This window comes from Orbicella franksi, chromosome 2 (genome assembly GCF_964199315.1).
Source record: "Orbicella franksi chromosome 2, jaOrbFran1.1, whole genome shotgun sequence".
Classification (NCBI taxonomy): domain Eukaryota; kingdom Metazoa; phylum Cnidaria; class Anthozoa; order Scleractinia; family Merulinidae; genus Orbicella; species Orbicella franksi.
The window spans coordinates 14,076,985-14,089,222 of record NC_138146.1 but is presented as its reverse complement, the minus strand read 5'-3'; the positions used below and the strand labels follow the sequence as shown (position 1 = coordinate 14,089,222).

Below are 12,238 nucleotides of genomic sequence, written 5' to 3'. Positions count from 1 at the left end.
CGTGTGAAAAAATGGGAAGCCTAATGAAGGTATTCTGAGAATGAAAAATGACGTTTTTGAAATACGAACCGTAATTTTAGTTAATCTATTATTTGAAGCCCAAATTACTTTCTTGATGTCCAAAAAGAATTTTAAAAATAATGATCATATTTTAAAAAAAATAATCGTACAGCTATGTACAGCTAAACACTTCAGTTTAACTATAACCGAAACTCAGAAACTCAGATATGAATTGCGGCTGGCTAAAACGCATAGTGCATTCAGCTTACCCATGGTAAACAATAGGTCAAGAAAAATTTGAATATTCTAACTTTTTCTAGGGTAACTGCTCGTTGTCTTTTCCAAGAGCTCTTTAATGAAACAAAACTGTCGCTGTGACGTTTGTTATATAACCATAGTAACATTATTTAAGTGTTGTACTCTGGATGTAATATTAGATTCTACCAATTAAAATCCTAAAAGCGTTTGCACATTCGATTATATCCCACCAGGTTTGTGAAACGATGTTTTCTTCCGTCGTAAGGTGTGACTCGCTTAACGCCTATTTTGAATCATCGAGTGACTTGCAGATTATGGTACCGACAGTAAAGCATGGATCTAAAATTCTACATAAACTGATTGCCTGGTTACCTTCTAATGCATGGGCTTAGTTCAGGGTTTGCAATAACTGCAAAGTGACATCACCATTTGGGTTAAAATTGTGTTATTAAAGATATGTCTTAAAAGAGTCGTAAGCCATGAAGATAGAGTCTTAAACTTTTGGAGAAGATTATGAAAAGGGCTTACTAAGCTGCTTAACTTAACTTCAAACCTTGGAAAAGTTTTTAGTCTACTCAATGTGTGCTCTGTTTAGAATGTATTTGTCAAACTTTGTAATTGACCCTTATTTTCGATCTCTATCGTACATTGTATACGTTTGATTCTCGAACAGGTTTTAATCCTATTCATCTTGTTGTGAGACAAACTGATGAAGTGGACGCCACACCGACAGATGAACATTCAGACATGGAGTCATCCCCTGTACATATTCTCAACGAGACACAACTTGCTAACGCTCCTGGTGATCTCATACATCTCCCTGAAGATTTCCTTGAGAGCCCTGGTGCCTTGTCTTATGGAGAGACAGATGCAGAGTCGTTGCCTTCCGACGAACCTTATGCTCTTTCCAAAGACATTGGGATTCAGTGCGATCTTGTGGACGTCCTCGCCATGTTGGCAGAGTATCAGAGGAATGCTGACGGTGAAGACATATCATGGTTTGTGTCAGCCATGAAGATGGCTCGAGAAGACACAGGTACGTGTGTGGTATTACCGCTTATCAAAACTTAAAGAGTGTTCTCGAACCTGATTGGTTATATGGCAGTCCGTATCTAAGCGTTATTAGTATAAATCTATTAGCGTCCTGTCCCAAATGCCGTTCTCTGATTGGCTACGCTACTTACTATCTATTCTGTGGTAGATAGTAAGTAGCCTGGAACTGAGCGGTTGTTAACAAATAACAGCCGCTTAATTGCGTTTTCGAAGTGTCTGTGAAGAGGATTTAGATGAAGTTTGAAGGAGTGGTAGATTTGTGCTAAAACAATTATATTATCTGCTCTCGATTTCTATGCGTGATAGAACTCTCGAACTCATAATGCAATTGTTAAATAGAATACGCGTCAATGCTGCCTGAGTAGTTAGGCAGAACGCGTCATTTATGCGCGTTGTAAGAGAACAACTACACGGTTCTGTAGGTCTCGCTTCCTCGAGTTTCCTGAAGCATTAATTATCCTTTCATGCTATTTTCACATCAAAAGCCACTGAAACTATTCCCTGATCTTAAAATAGTTACGACTCTCGTATGATAACGTGGATCCGTTAAAACCTCGTTTCAGGCTTTGATCCAGTTCGAGTGCATTTGACGAATCGCATTAACTCCGGTCCTGTGCAAGATGACGTGGTTGACCAACATAGTAACAGTCTCATGGTGGAATTATCACGGCCAGCACCTGGAGACCGCACTTTCACTGTCCATTCCCCACCAGACGGCCAGGTAACAGAAGAAGAGCAGTCTGAGTTCCCTGAAGGTATGCAGCGTGAAAAACGTTCACGGTTTTATCTGTTAATTCCTTCTCTTCGATTTTTGGCGCGAGGCCTTGTATCAAGCGATAAAATGGCGGCTAAATGTAGATAGGTGTTGATGCAACGTTACAAACTGAATATATAGGACGTTTTTGCCATTTAAGAGGTAAAGCAACACGCTGTACAACAAACTTCAAGTCAACGTTGATTTTGAAATCCGCTTGAACATGTTAAATACGAGAAACAAAACTGCTGGCAGAATTGAGTATGCGTATGATTATGACGATGTTCGTATTTTATAACATAACTAAAGCAAAGCGCGCGCTCTGATTGGTTAATTTAGCGTGTACTATTTGCCCATGGGTGTATGCTGCTGACGTGTATGCTAATGTTTACAAAGCAAATCTTTTGACAGACATTGTTTCCAAAGTAATGACCGACGTCCTTCTGCCAGAAATGCGAAACTGTCTTCACAGTTGTCTGAAGATGAAACTTTATCGAGTTACTGGTGTGCAGTCGGTTGTCATGAATGAATTTTCGCGCGCTTGTTTTCTCTTGTCATGTAAGACTACACGAACATTTTTTTGTGATGTAGCTCAATAAAAGGACTTCTGTTGTTCCAATGTCTCAATGTTCTGTCATAAAACAAATGGTAAACGCCATAGCGTGCACTATTGAGTTATGGATGCACTTGGGAGGTTTGCTAAGCACTCAAGAAGCTAGAGTCGCACTCGGCTATCGCCTCGTGCGACTCTTACGCTTCCTTCGTGCTTAGCAACCTCCCGCGTGCATCCATAACTCAATAGTACACGCTATGGCGTTTACCATTTGTTAAATAGAGATGAACATGATATGAATTTTGGCTTCACTGGGAAGGAGTAAACTGTCAATTGACCATTTTCGTATTCCCGTTATTGGACTGGAACTAGCTTGAAACCGAGGCTAATGCGGGGAGTCTTTTCAAATGCGAATGACATTTATCTCTTTTTAATGATATTCCCCGCATGAGCCTCCATTGCAAGCTAGTTCCAGTCCAATACCGAGAATACGACTATGACCTGTTAAAAGCAGGTTTCTGTAAGGAGAGGGTCGTTGTCACATCCTGAGGATAACTGGAACGAAAATTATCATTTACGCCACTAAAAATGTTGAAAGTTTTACCATCACTTCGAAACGACGAAAAAAGAATGTTGAATTATAATATGGCCGTTCGCCAGAAGAGCAAATGTGATGGCCAGATTGTGAATGTCTCAGAACCTGACACTGATAAACATGCAATGTCAATATTCCAAGGTTCTGAGAGCTTTGAGGATATTCTTACTCGTAGTTCGTACTCCCATTAGTTCTATCTGCAGTACTTTTATGATAATTCTGTTGAACTGCCATCACAATTTTTGTTTTAACTCTGTTCGTTTTCTTCCCCAGCTGATACTCCACTGTTCACCTCTCAAGATGAAAGTGACAGTGTGTTCAACAGAACAGATGAATCAGTCAACCTTCCTAACGACAGTGAGGAAAGAGACGTTTTAACAGACATGCCACGTGATAGCAGTGCTGTAAACCGGTTTGACCGGTTCTTAAAGGAGAGAAAGGATTCTGAGCTGCTGAATCTGATGGCCTTGAGAAGAGAAATGGATGATGGCGGTATTGAAGGAGCAGAATATATCAAGGTTGGATATTAGGAAATATATATATCCTATCAGATGTTTTGGTGTGCAGTATCGCTATATATTTTTACGAGTTGTGCCGTATTTTGACGAGCCCGTAGGGCAAGTCAAAATACAAACAGCAAGTAAAAATATACAGCGACACTACACACCAAAACATCTAATAACAGATTTATTATCCAACTGCTGTAGTAAATAAATTTATCAATGAAAGAGGGAGAGTTTGACAGTTTTGCGTGCGCGCGCCGACCTGTACGGCAAACAGGTTTTCTACTGTACAAATATGGCAAACACGATTTCTCCTGAACAATATCGCTGTATATTTTTGTACTGTTATTTGGACGGTATTCGCTGCGGTTGGATAATAAGCTTCATTTATAATAATTATTGGTACAGACGTATTGTACTGTTCGACAAGAAATAGATTGCTTGTCCTTTTCAGACATTCGTGACTCCACACTACGACGGACAAATTTGAAAACGGTGTTTTCACTCTGAAAACGCATCAAATGTTCTCCGTCTACATTTCGCAGGAGAAATTTGAAAACGCAACAATCACCGGTCAATTTGGATTTGTGTTTAAGAAAAATTCGGGCAGGGAATATCATGACTATCGCGACGTCATCGTTTTCGAAAAGCTCCGTTTTCAAAATGTTTTCCGTCCACGCTAAAACGCAAAGCCGGCGTTTTCAAATTCCTCTGGTTTAAAGAGCGTTTTCGAAAATCTGAGTTTTCATGACGGATTAGTGTGGACGGTAGGCCTAACCGTAGAAATAAATCTGCGTTTTCAAATTTCTCCATCCAAGTGTGGACAGGGCTTCATTCATCCGTTCACGTTGTGTTTTTGTGGAATTAATTGGCGGCGCAATGATTAAAACTTGGGAAACGTTACTCGACTGACAACAAACTGATGATTGTGTTAACGTGCGGGTTTTTTTCTATTAGAGTTGGAAAGAGCTTGAAGAAGAAAATGAACTGCTCAGGAAGCAAGTGCAAACTCTGGAAAGTGCGAAAGTAAGTCCATTGATCAATGTTTAGCGCGTAGTAAACAGTGCCGCACGTTGACTTACCCATAAATGTTCTTAACAGAGTGCTTGGAGTTCTATCTTGCTCGCGATTTGGGAGAGTCACAGCCTAGGTAGCAGACTTAAAATGAGGGAGAGGGAGACAAAAAGCGGGGATGGAAGAAGGTGGGGCTCTTATCGCCTCCCCTACACGACTACGAGAGTCTACGAGAGTTAAAATAGCTTACTAAATGATAATTGCATTCGTTTTCTGCGTTCTTTGTGCTTTGGTAAGAAGAGGTGAACAACATACGTTGACATTACATAGCAAACCATTTGGTAAGATGTATTTACCATGTATGCAGCTGATAGCTTAAGTATATTTAAAATGGCAATATTCTCTGGAAACTCTGTCTCTGCAGGGTGTGGAAGACTTCGAAGAAGAAAACCAGTTTCTCAAGGAGAAACTCAAGGAACTGGAGGGATCAGCTGTAAGCGTTATTTTGAAATGTTCTCTTAGGCTACTTCTGAACCATCTAAATGGGATCTTGTAGGAAGTTGTGACGTAATTTTCAGTTTGCGTATGATCTTCTTACTGCTTTGAGACTCGGTTTAGCAAGCTCAAAACCAAAACAGACCCGTGATTACTTTGGAAAATCAATAAAGGCCTGTTGTGGTGGTCAAGAGTTTGTCAGTTTCAACTTTTTGTTTGAATTTTATTTACGTTGCAGAATACGGAAGAGCTCGAAAAGGAGAATGCTTTACTAAAGGAGAAAGTCGAGGTAGCGAAGTGGTCACTGTTATGTCACAATTCCTCTTTCATTTAATTGCTAGACTCATCAGGGCTCAAAAAGAATACAAATGACAGTGTTTTTTCGTAGCTACTGCTAGTTCTATAATTGAAAAGGGCTCAAGCCGTATGCGGGAATTGGCACTAAGTAGACAAGTAAGAAGTAACAACAAACTGTTTTCTCAATTTGCCCAACACCATGGCCGAGTCAACAGTAAAATAGACTGTGAACAGTCTCTCTTTTGCTCGAAGATCCGCGAGGGAAGAACACAAACGAGCGAACGGAGGGGAGCGGCGAAGCCCCGAGCAGCGAGTTGTGCTCTGCTCGTTCGTTTGCGTTTTTCCCTCGGAGATCTTCGAGAAAAAGAGAGACTGCTGGTAGTCTAACAGTAAAAGGAATAAAGACTAATTCTGACCGCAAAACTACTAAAAAGACTATTGTTCTACGTTGTATATTTGTACTTTACCTTTTCAGTCCGTGAAAGATTTGGAAGAAGAGAACCAGTTGCTTAAAGAGGAAATCGATATTTTGAGACAATCAACGGTAATCCACTTCGTTTTCTTCCACTCTCCCCCTTTGCTCTCCCCGCTCTTCACAGTGACAGCTACTTAATTTTGTGTGTTTTACAATTTTTCATAGCCCGTGGGAGATATAGAGGAGGAAAACATGCTGCTGAAAGACAAATTCAAAATGCTTGAAGAATTGGCGGTAAGTACAAATGGTCCTTGTTCTTTTTGGTGTGTTGTTATTGTAACTTAATGTGTAGTTTCGTTTTGTTTTCAGACCTCTGAGCAGGATATTAAAAAAATAGAAGAAGAGAACGATGAGCTGAGAGAAAAAGTTAAGAATCTTGAAGAACTGGCGGTAAGTAAAAATGATCCTTGCTCTTTTGGTGTGGTGTTATACAACGACAACGACAACAACTTTATCCAGTTTTACAAAAATATATATAAATAGGGGGACAGAAAAGTAATGTTCATTTGAATCTGGAGATTGAGGTAACCCGAAAGTTTTCTAGTCAGTCTCCAGTTATTGTGAGGTTTCTATAGATATTGACAGAATACAGAACTGTTAAGAGAAGAGATGTGTACATGGTATAATAGAATGGAGAAAATCATTACAAGTTGTCATGATGTTGTTCAGACAGTAGATAAAATTTCAGTTGTTTAGAAAAGTTGAAGGCATTGACATCTTTTAGGTGAATGGGGATATTGTCCCAGAGAATAGTCACTGTGTAAGCTATTGTTTGTTTTTCAGAATTGGTACGTTATTGTAACTTGATGTTTAGTATCGTTTTGTTTTTCAGATCTCTGAGCAGGATATTAAGAAAATAGAAGAAGAGAACGATGAGCTAAGGGAAAAAGTTAAAAATCTTGAAGAAGTGGCGGTAAGTGCAAATGGTCCTTGTCCTTTTTCGTGTGTTGTTATTGTTGTTTGGTGAGCAGTTATCGGGGGAGCAGGGATCGCGCAGCAGTGAGAGTACTCGCCTCCCCCAGTGCAGCCCGGATTCGATTTCGGCCCGGTGCCATATGTGGGTTGAGTTTGTTGTTGGTTCTCGCCTTGCTTCGAGGGTTTTTCTCCGGCATGAAAACCAGCTAAGACTGACGCGTCTTGCTCTCTAAATATTGTGATTTATTTATTTATCGTTTTGTCTTTTAGACCTCTGAGCAGGACATTAAGAAAATCAGAGAAGAAGAGAACGATGAGCTAAGAGAAAAAGTTAAAACTCTTGAAGAAATGGCGGAGGTACGTGCGTGTTACTTGGAAAGTTCACTTCTATGCGCGCAAAATTTGAGTAGTTGATGGAATTTACAAAGATTAGTTTTTATCGATATATTACTTTTTAATCAAATGACGTTAGCAAATGATATTTTAAGTCCATTTTAATTTTTGTTGCCCGCTTAGGTTTCTGAGCTGGATATGGAGAAAACCGAACAGGAGAATGAAGAGCTTAGAGAGAAACTAAAGACGCTGGAGGAGTCTTCGGTAAATGAAAACTGATTGAAATTTGGATATAGCTACAAACTCTATTTCCCCTTGAGGTCCTGTCCAAAGTACAGATGGACCCTGCTGATTCGAACTCGGTTATTTGAAATTCCTTGTTATTTCAAACTCAAAACCATTCACCTTGAATTTTCCCTCAGTCATTCTCTCCATTTCGAACTGTTTTTCGTCTCCCCGGTCAGTTACAAATAGCGGGGGGACTATTTTTTGGTTGGAATTAAATTGACTACTTTTAGATCAGTCAATGTTCTATCTCTTGTCAGAATGCTGAAGAGCTGGAAAAGGAGAATGATTATCTAAAACAACAAGTGGCGATGCTGGCAGCTGAACATGAGGTAAACCGCGTAAAGCACTTTCTTGACATTGTAATGAAGTCTCATGTACGTTGTGCTAACAAGAAACAGTATTTGTCAGTTAAACTACCTTTCTCTACCCCGTAACTAAGCTAAAGAGTTTGTACGTTTTCTTTTCCAGCGAGTGAAAGAACTAAAGGAAGAGAACGATACTCTACGAGAAAAAATCCAGGCTTTAGAGGCGTCCGCGGTGAGTAGCGCACAATATTAACTCTGCCAACAGAGTTCTGTGCGATTCTTTTACGTTAGTTATGTCCGGAGTTGATGATTTTCTTTATTCTCCTCACCTTCGGCTTGACTTTCACACTGGTGTTGTAAGGGGAAATCCGATCTTGATCAGTTTTGGGCGTGGAAGCTTTTGCAGCACTAGTGCATTTTCGATTCTTATCCTTCTCGTACCTCACACCTGCCTTACACCTGCGTCACACAGCCCCCAGCTAGTAGACTCACCAAGGTAACTTGGGGAACTAATTCACACAAGGTAGCAAGTCGATTGTGATTTCCACTCTCCTGTTTCCCTGTTTAATAAATTGAAAATTCATAATTCACGGCTTTTCGTCGTACCCATTTGTTAAGGTTATTCTCTTTTTCTTTTCTTTAAGAATGTGGTTATCGATGAAAACGTACAATTGAAAAAGCAAATTGAAGTTTTGGAGGAAAACGAGGTATGTAATGATTTCTTTTTTGCAGTTGCTTTTGTTGTTTTAAGCAATAATTTCTTAACCTCTTCCCCCCTTTGATGTGTTTATGTGTAGAGAGTAAAGGAACTTGAAGACGAAAACGAACTGCTGACAGAGAAAGTGCAGGTCCTGGAAGAATCTTCGAGGGTTAGTCTTGATGAATTTCGAACTGTCTTTGTTTCATATATTTGACGAGTAGGTCTAAAATAGTACTTAGTTAACTGTACAGCTGATGTAGAAGTTGATTTAAAGTCCGTTCTTGCATTGTTTGGTTTATCACTGTGAATTTGCATCAGTTGCTCAGTGTTCTGTGCTTTCGTTGCTGAGTTTGTTTTCTCCCTTACAGAATGTAGAAGACCTTGTCAGTGAAAACGCGTTGCTCAAGGAACAAATCGAGATTATGGAAGAAACCGCAGTATGTGAGCCCCTCTTCTTTATTCGGGAGTTCGAGAAACTACGACAGCGACTTGAGGACAACGTCGATTAAAAAATGAATTTATATTTTACCTACCCTAAAGTCATCTAGTTTGTTTCTCTTTGTCAAAGCTATCTCGAAACTGAATATAAAACACAGTATAAAATTCGAAATATAAATTTCAAACATTATCCGTCGTGGTTACGTTCTCCAGACAACGCAGAATTTGGTCATTACACGTCGTTGTTTTGCCGAAGACGGCAAACTGAGAAATGTGCAAAGATTTATAACGCACGTGCACAGCTATTGTATTGCTCATTAAGCCTTTCGTTTAGCGACGTTCCCGTTGCGGTTGCCGTTGTGGTTTCCTTAAACTCCTTAAAATTGTTTAGGCTTATTTCATTCAGATAGCTTTTGTTATTGCTTCTATAAAAGAATAAGAGGATTTCGCCAGGGAAATGACTTTTAACTGACATTCTGTTCTTGAATTTATAGAAGGTTAAAGAACTGGAAGATGAAAACGAATTACTCAAGGAAAAAGTTCAGATCCTGGAGGAATCGACGGTATTTTACATTCTTTCCTCTTCTCGGCTCATTGACTACTTTCTTCGTTGACTTCGTTTCTTCCCGTAATTTAACTTACAAATCACAGTTCTATTCATAAACAGTTTTTGACATAAACTTCCAATTTCAGGAAGCAAGTTATGGCTGAGTAACCAGTAAACTAACTAAAAAACAGGACATGTATTCATATTATGATAAACTACCGTTTCAACCCTGATATTTCTTGATTAATATTTCTGTAGCAAAGGGTAATTTAGCAAGAAACGATAGCATTTTCATATGCCGCTCTTGAAACGTTATCTTTATTTCATTTCAGAATGTGGAAGACCTGGTCAATGAAAATGCATTGCTGAAAGAGCAAATCGAAATTATGGAAGAAACTGGGGTGTGTGATTCTTTCAAATTTAAGGTTTATCGTCATTTAGGTCGCCTTTGTTGTTACACATTAAAAACGAGAGGTATGTGACTAGAGAGGTGACATTCTCAAACTTTTCTTTGTTGTCCATTTTTTAGAGAGTGAAGGAGCTGGAAGATGAAAATGGAATGCTGAAGGAAAAAGTGAACATTCTGCAAGAATCTTCGGTAATTTGTTGGATGATCTTAACTACCAGCCTAAAATTGTTAGAGAATTTTGGGATAGAGGACAGTTTCAGCCCTCAATTTCTTGGATTGACCTGACAACGGGCCAACACTCCATAAGTCAGCTGTTAACATTTGCAAAGAAAGATGATTTAATTTATTGACTTCTCTGCTTTTCTTTCTTTCAATTGAACAAATAGAGAGGAACTGATCTCAATATCTTGTCTCGTTGTTTGTTAGGCGGAAGAACAACTTGAACACGAGCAACTCATAGAGAAGATCCAAGATCTGGAAGGATCCACAGCACGGGTATGTATTGGTTAGACTGTGGTTTTGGTAGCAAACTTTGTACTTTCTAGTGTTACTTATTTGCCCGGTATTGTTTAAGATTTCTGTATATGCTGGAACGTAGAAAAAGGTATATTGCGCAGGTCAGCCAAGGTTGAGGATAGGGAGAATTTGTCAATTTTGATATAGAACATGAAAATTACGTTTAATTATCTTTTCCCTTAACCGGGCAGGCTGTCAAGCAGGAAGCAGTGATGTGATCTTGTAGCGGCAATCGGACTTGGCATTCAAGAAGTTGTAATATTTCTAATTGGATGAAAGTAATCGATAGTTCTTTAGTTAGTTTACGAAAGTTAAATCCTGTCTGTTTTAATCTCGCAGGTTGTTGAAAAACTCGAAGAAGAAAATTCCATGTTGAAAGAAAACATCCAATTGCTGGAAGAGTCAACAACTGTAAGTGACATAAACTTTGTGGTTTCTCGTTTTCCTCGTTGTTTGTCGACGAGTTGTCAACTTTAAGAAGAAGAAATAATAAAGAAAACAGTATTGTCGCTTGCACAAACTCAGTGTTTTGCTGGTGGTAAAAGTTGTTCAAAATTCACTGTGTTATTGTTTCTTTAGAATATGAAAGAACTGGAAAACGAGAATGCATTGTTGAGAGAGAAGATTGAAAATTTATTCAGCTCAAGTGTGAGTATATATATTTCCTGGTTTATTTGTTTCTATTTTAATTTATATCTTTAGAAACTGCGCCTATTCCGCCAATGAAAATATAATAAATATAATGAAACCTAGACATTCATCAGCTGGGTAAACTAGTCATAGAAAATTTCTTTTCCCTTATTTCTCTTGATTTTCATAGCGGCCTTGTTCATTTATTATTTCTTGTAGAACATTCAGGAACTGAAAGAAGAAAATGCTACACTTAAAGAAAAAATCCGAAGTTTGGAGGAATCAGCAGTAAGTCTATTAACCTTTGCCAACTGAGTTCATTGAATCACTTAAGGCTGTTTTGTGTTGGGGACAAAATAACGTCGCTTGCTGATTATAACTATGTTGTGTGACGTTTCTAAAGCCTGTAGGGGAATGCTGCGGTGAGACTTCTTTTATCTTCTGACTGGGTAATAACTTAAGTATGTTAAATGTGAAGGACTTAGCTCTATGTGACCGTGCTTTTGCTCAATCGGACATATTTCGAAACGGTACTTCAAAACGACCGAGCCCGTGACTTTCGTTAGAGTTGTTGCTAGGCGCTGTGGTGCCATGCTGACGTAGCGACTTCGGAATACTGCTCGTGCTAGATTGTGATTGGCTATTAAGAATCGGGGACTCCTGTTCGAAAATTTGTCGTAAACGAGAGTTTTGTATGAGATTTGTTCTGGAATCTTTGGCTTTATGGCCTAGCCATAGCAGGTGTAATGTTTAGCCACATGTTTCCACGGGCACTTAGTAGAGGTTTTGTTAACTGGGGTTCTTTTGCATACTTTCCACAAAGATGAATTGTGGAAACACAGGTAACCGAAGTTAGTTATGATTTTGCTTCACTTGTTGTTTTTCTTTGCTTGGAAGTTTTCGTCGTACTTCTGTGGGATAACAATATTATTCTACGCGTATAATCATTCTATTTCTTCGTTGAGCTAAAAGTCTGGAACTTGTTTTTCATTTGTGGATGACTGAACTTACTTTTGTTGTGCCAGAAAACATAGCAGGTGATTGCTACAGAATTTTAGGAATCTTTCCGTTTTCTTGTTAGCCAGTATCTATTAAGATAGAGCACGGAATTGTGGCGAGTTATTTGTGGTTAGGCACACTTGTTAAGATTCGATACTTGT

At 39.0% G+C, this 12,238-nt stretch overlaps 1 protein-coding gene across 1 annotated transcript in view; it reads left to right on the top strand.

Annotated features, from left to right (window-relative positions):
* Positions 1 to 12,238, top strand: part of LOC145478097 (uncharacterized) — a 59,379-nt gene that overhangs the window by 19,302 nt on the left and 27,839 nt on the right. Inside the window, exons 19-42 of the mRNA XM_081456006.1 lie at positions 932 to 1,294; positions 1,875 to 2,066; positions 3,487 to 3,731; positions 4,674 to 4,742; positions 5,155 to 5,223; positions 5,464 to 5,514; positions 5,998 to 6,066; positions 6,163 to 6,231; positions 6,307 to 6,387; positions 6,830 to 6,910; positions 7,183 to 7,269; positions 7,429 to 7,509; positions 7,791 to 7,862; positions 8,002 to 8,070; positions 8,483 to 8,545; positions 8,636 to 8,707; positions 8,907 to 8,975; positions 9,471 to 9,539; positions 9,856 to 9,924; positions 10,053 to 10,121; positions 10,359 to 10,427; positions 10,788 to 10,859; positions 11,028 to 11,096; positions 11,298 to 11,366. Of these exons, the coding sequence (XP_081312132.1) occupies positions 932 to 1,294; positions 1,875 to 2,066; positions 3,487 to 3,731; positions 4,674 to 4,742; positions 5,155 to 5,223; positions 5,464 to 5,514; positions 5,998 to 6,066; positions 6,163 to 6,231; positions 6,307 to 6,387; positions 6,830 to 6,910; positions 7,183 to 7,269; positions 7,429 to 7,509; positions 7,791 to 7,862; positions 8,002 to 8,070; positions 8,483 to 8,545; positions 8,636 to 8,707; positions 8,907 to 8,975; positions 9,471 to 9,539; positions 9,856 to 9,924; positions 10,053 to 10,121; positions 10,359 to 10,427; positions 10,788 to 10,859; positions 11,028 to 11,096; positions 11,298 to 11,366 (2,288 nt within the window). The remainder of the gene's footprint in view (positions 1 to 931; positions 1,295 to 1,874; positions 2,067 to 3,486; positions 3,732 to 4,673; positions 4,743 to 5,154; positions 5,224 to 5,463; positions 5,515 to 5,997; positions 6,067 to 6,162; positions 6,232 to 6,306; positions 6,388 to 6,829; positions 6,911 to 7,182; positions 7,270 to 7,428; positions 7,510 to 7,790; positions 7,863 to 8,001; positions 8,071 to 8,482; positions 8,546 to 8,635; positions 8,708 to 8,906; positions 8,976 to 9,470; positions 9,540 to 9,855; positions 9,925 to 10,052; positions 10,122 to 10,358; positions 10,428 to 10,787; positions 10,860 to 11,027; positions 11,097 to 11,297; positions 11,367 to 12,238) is intronic.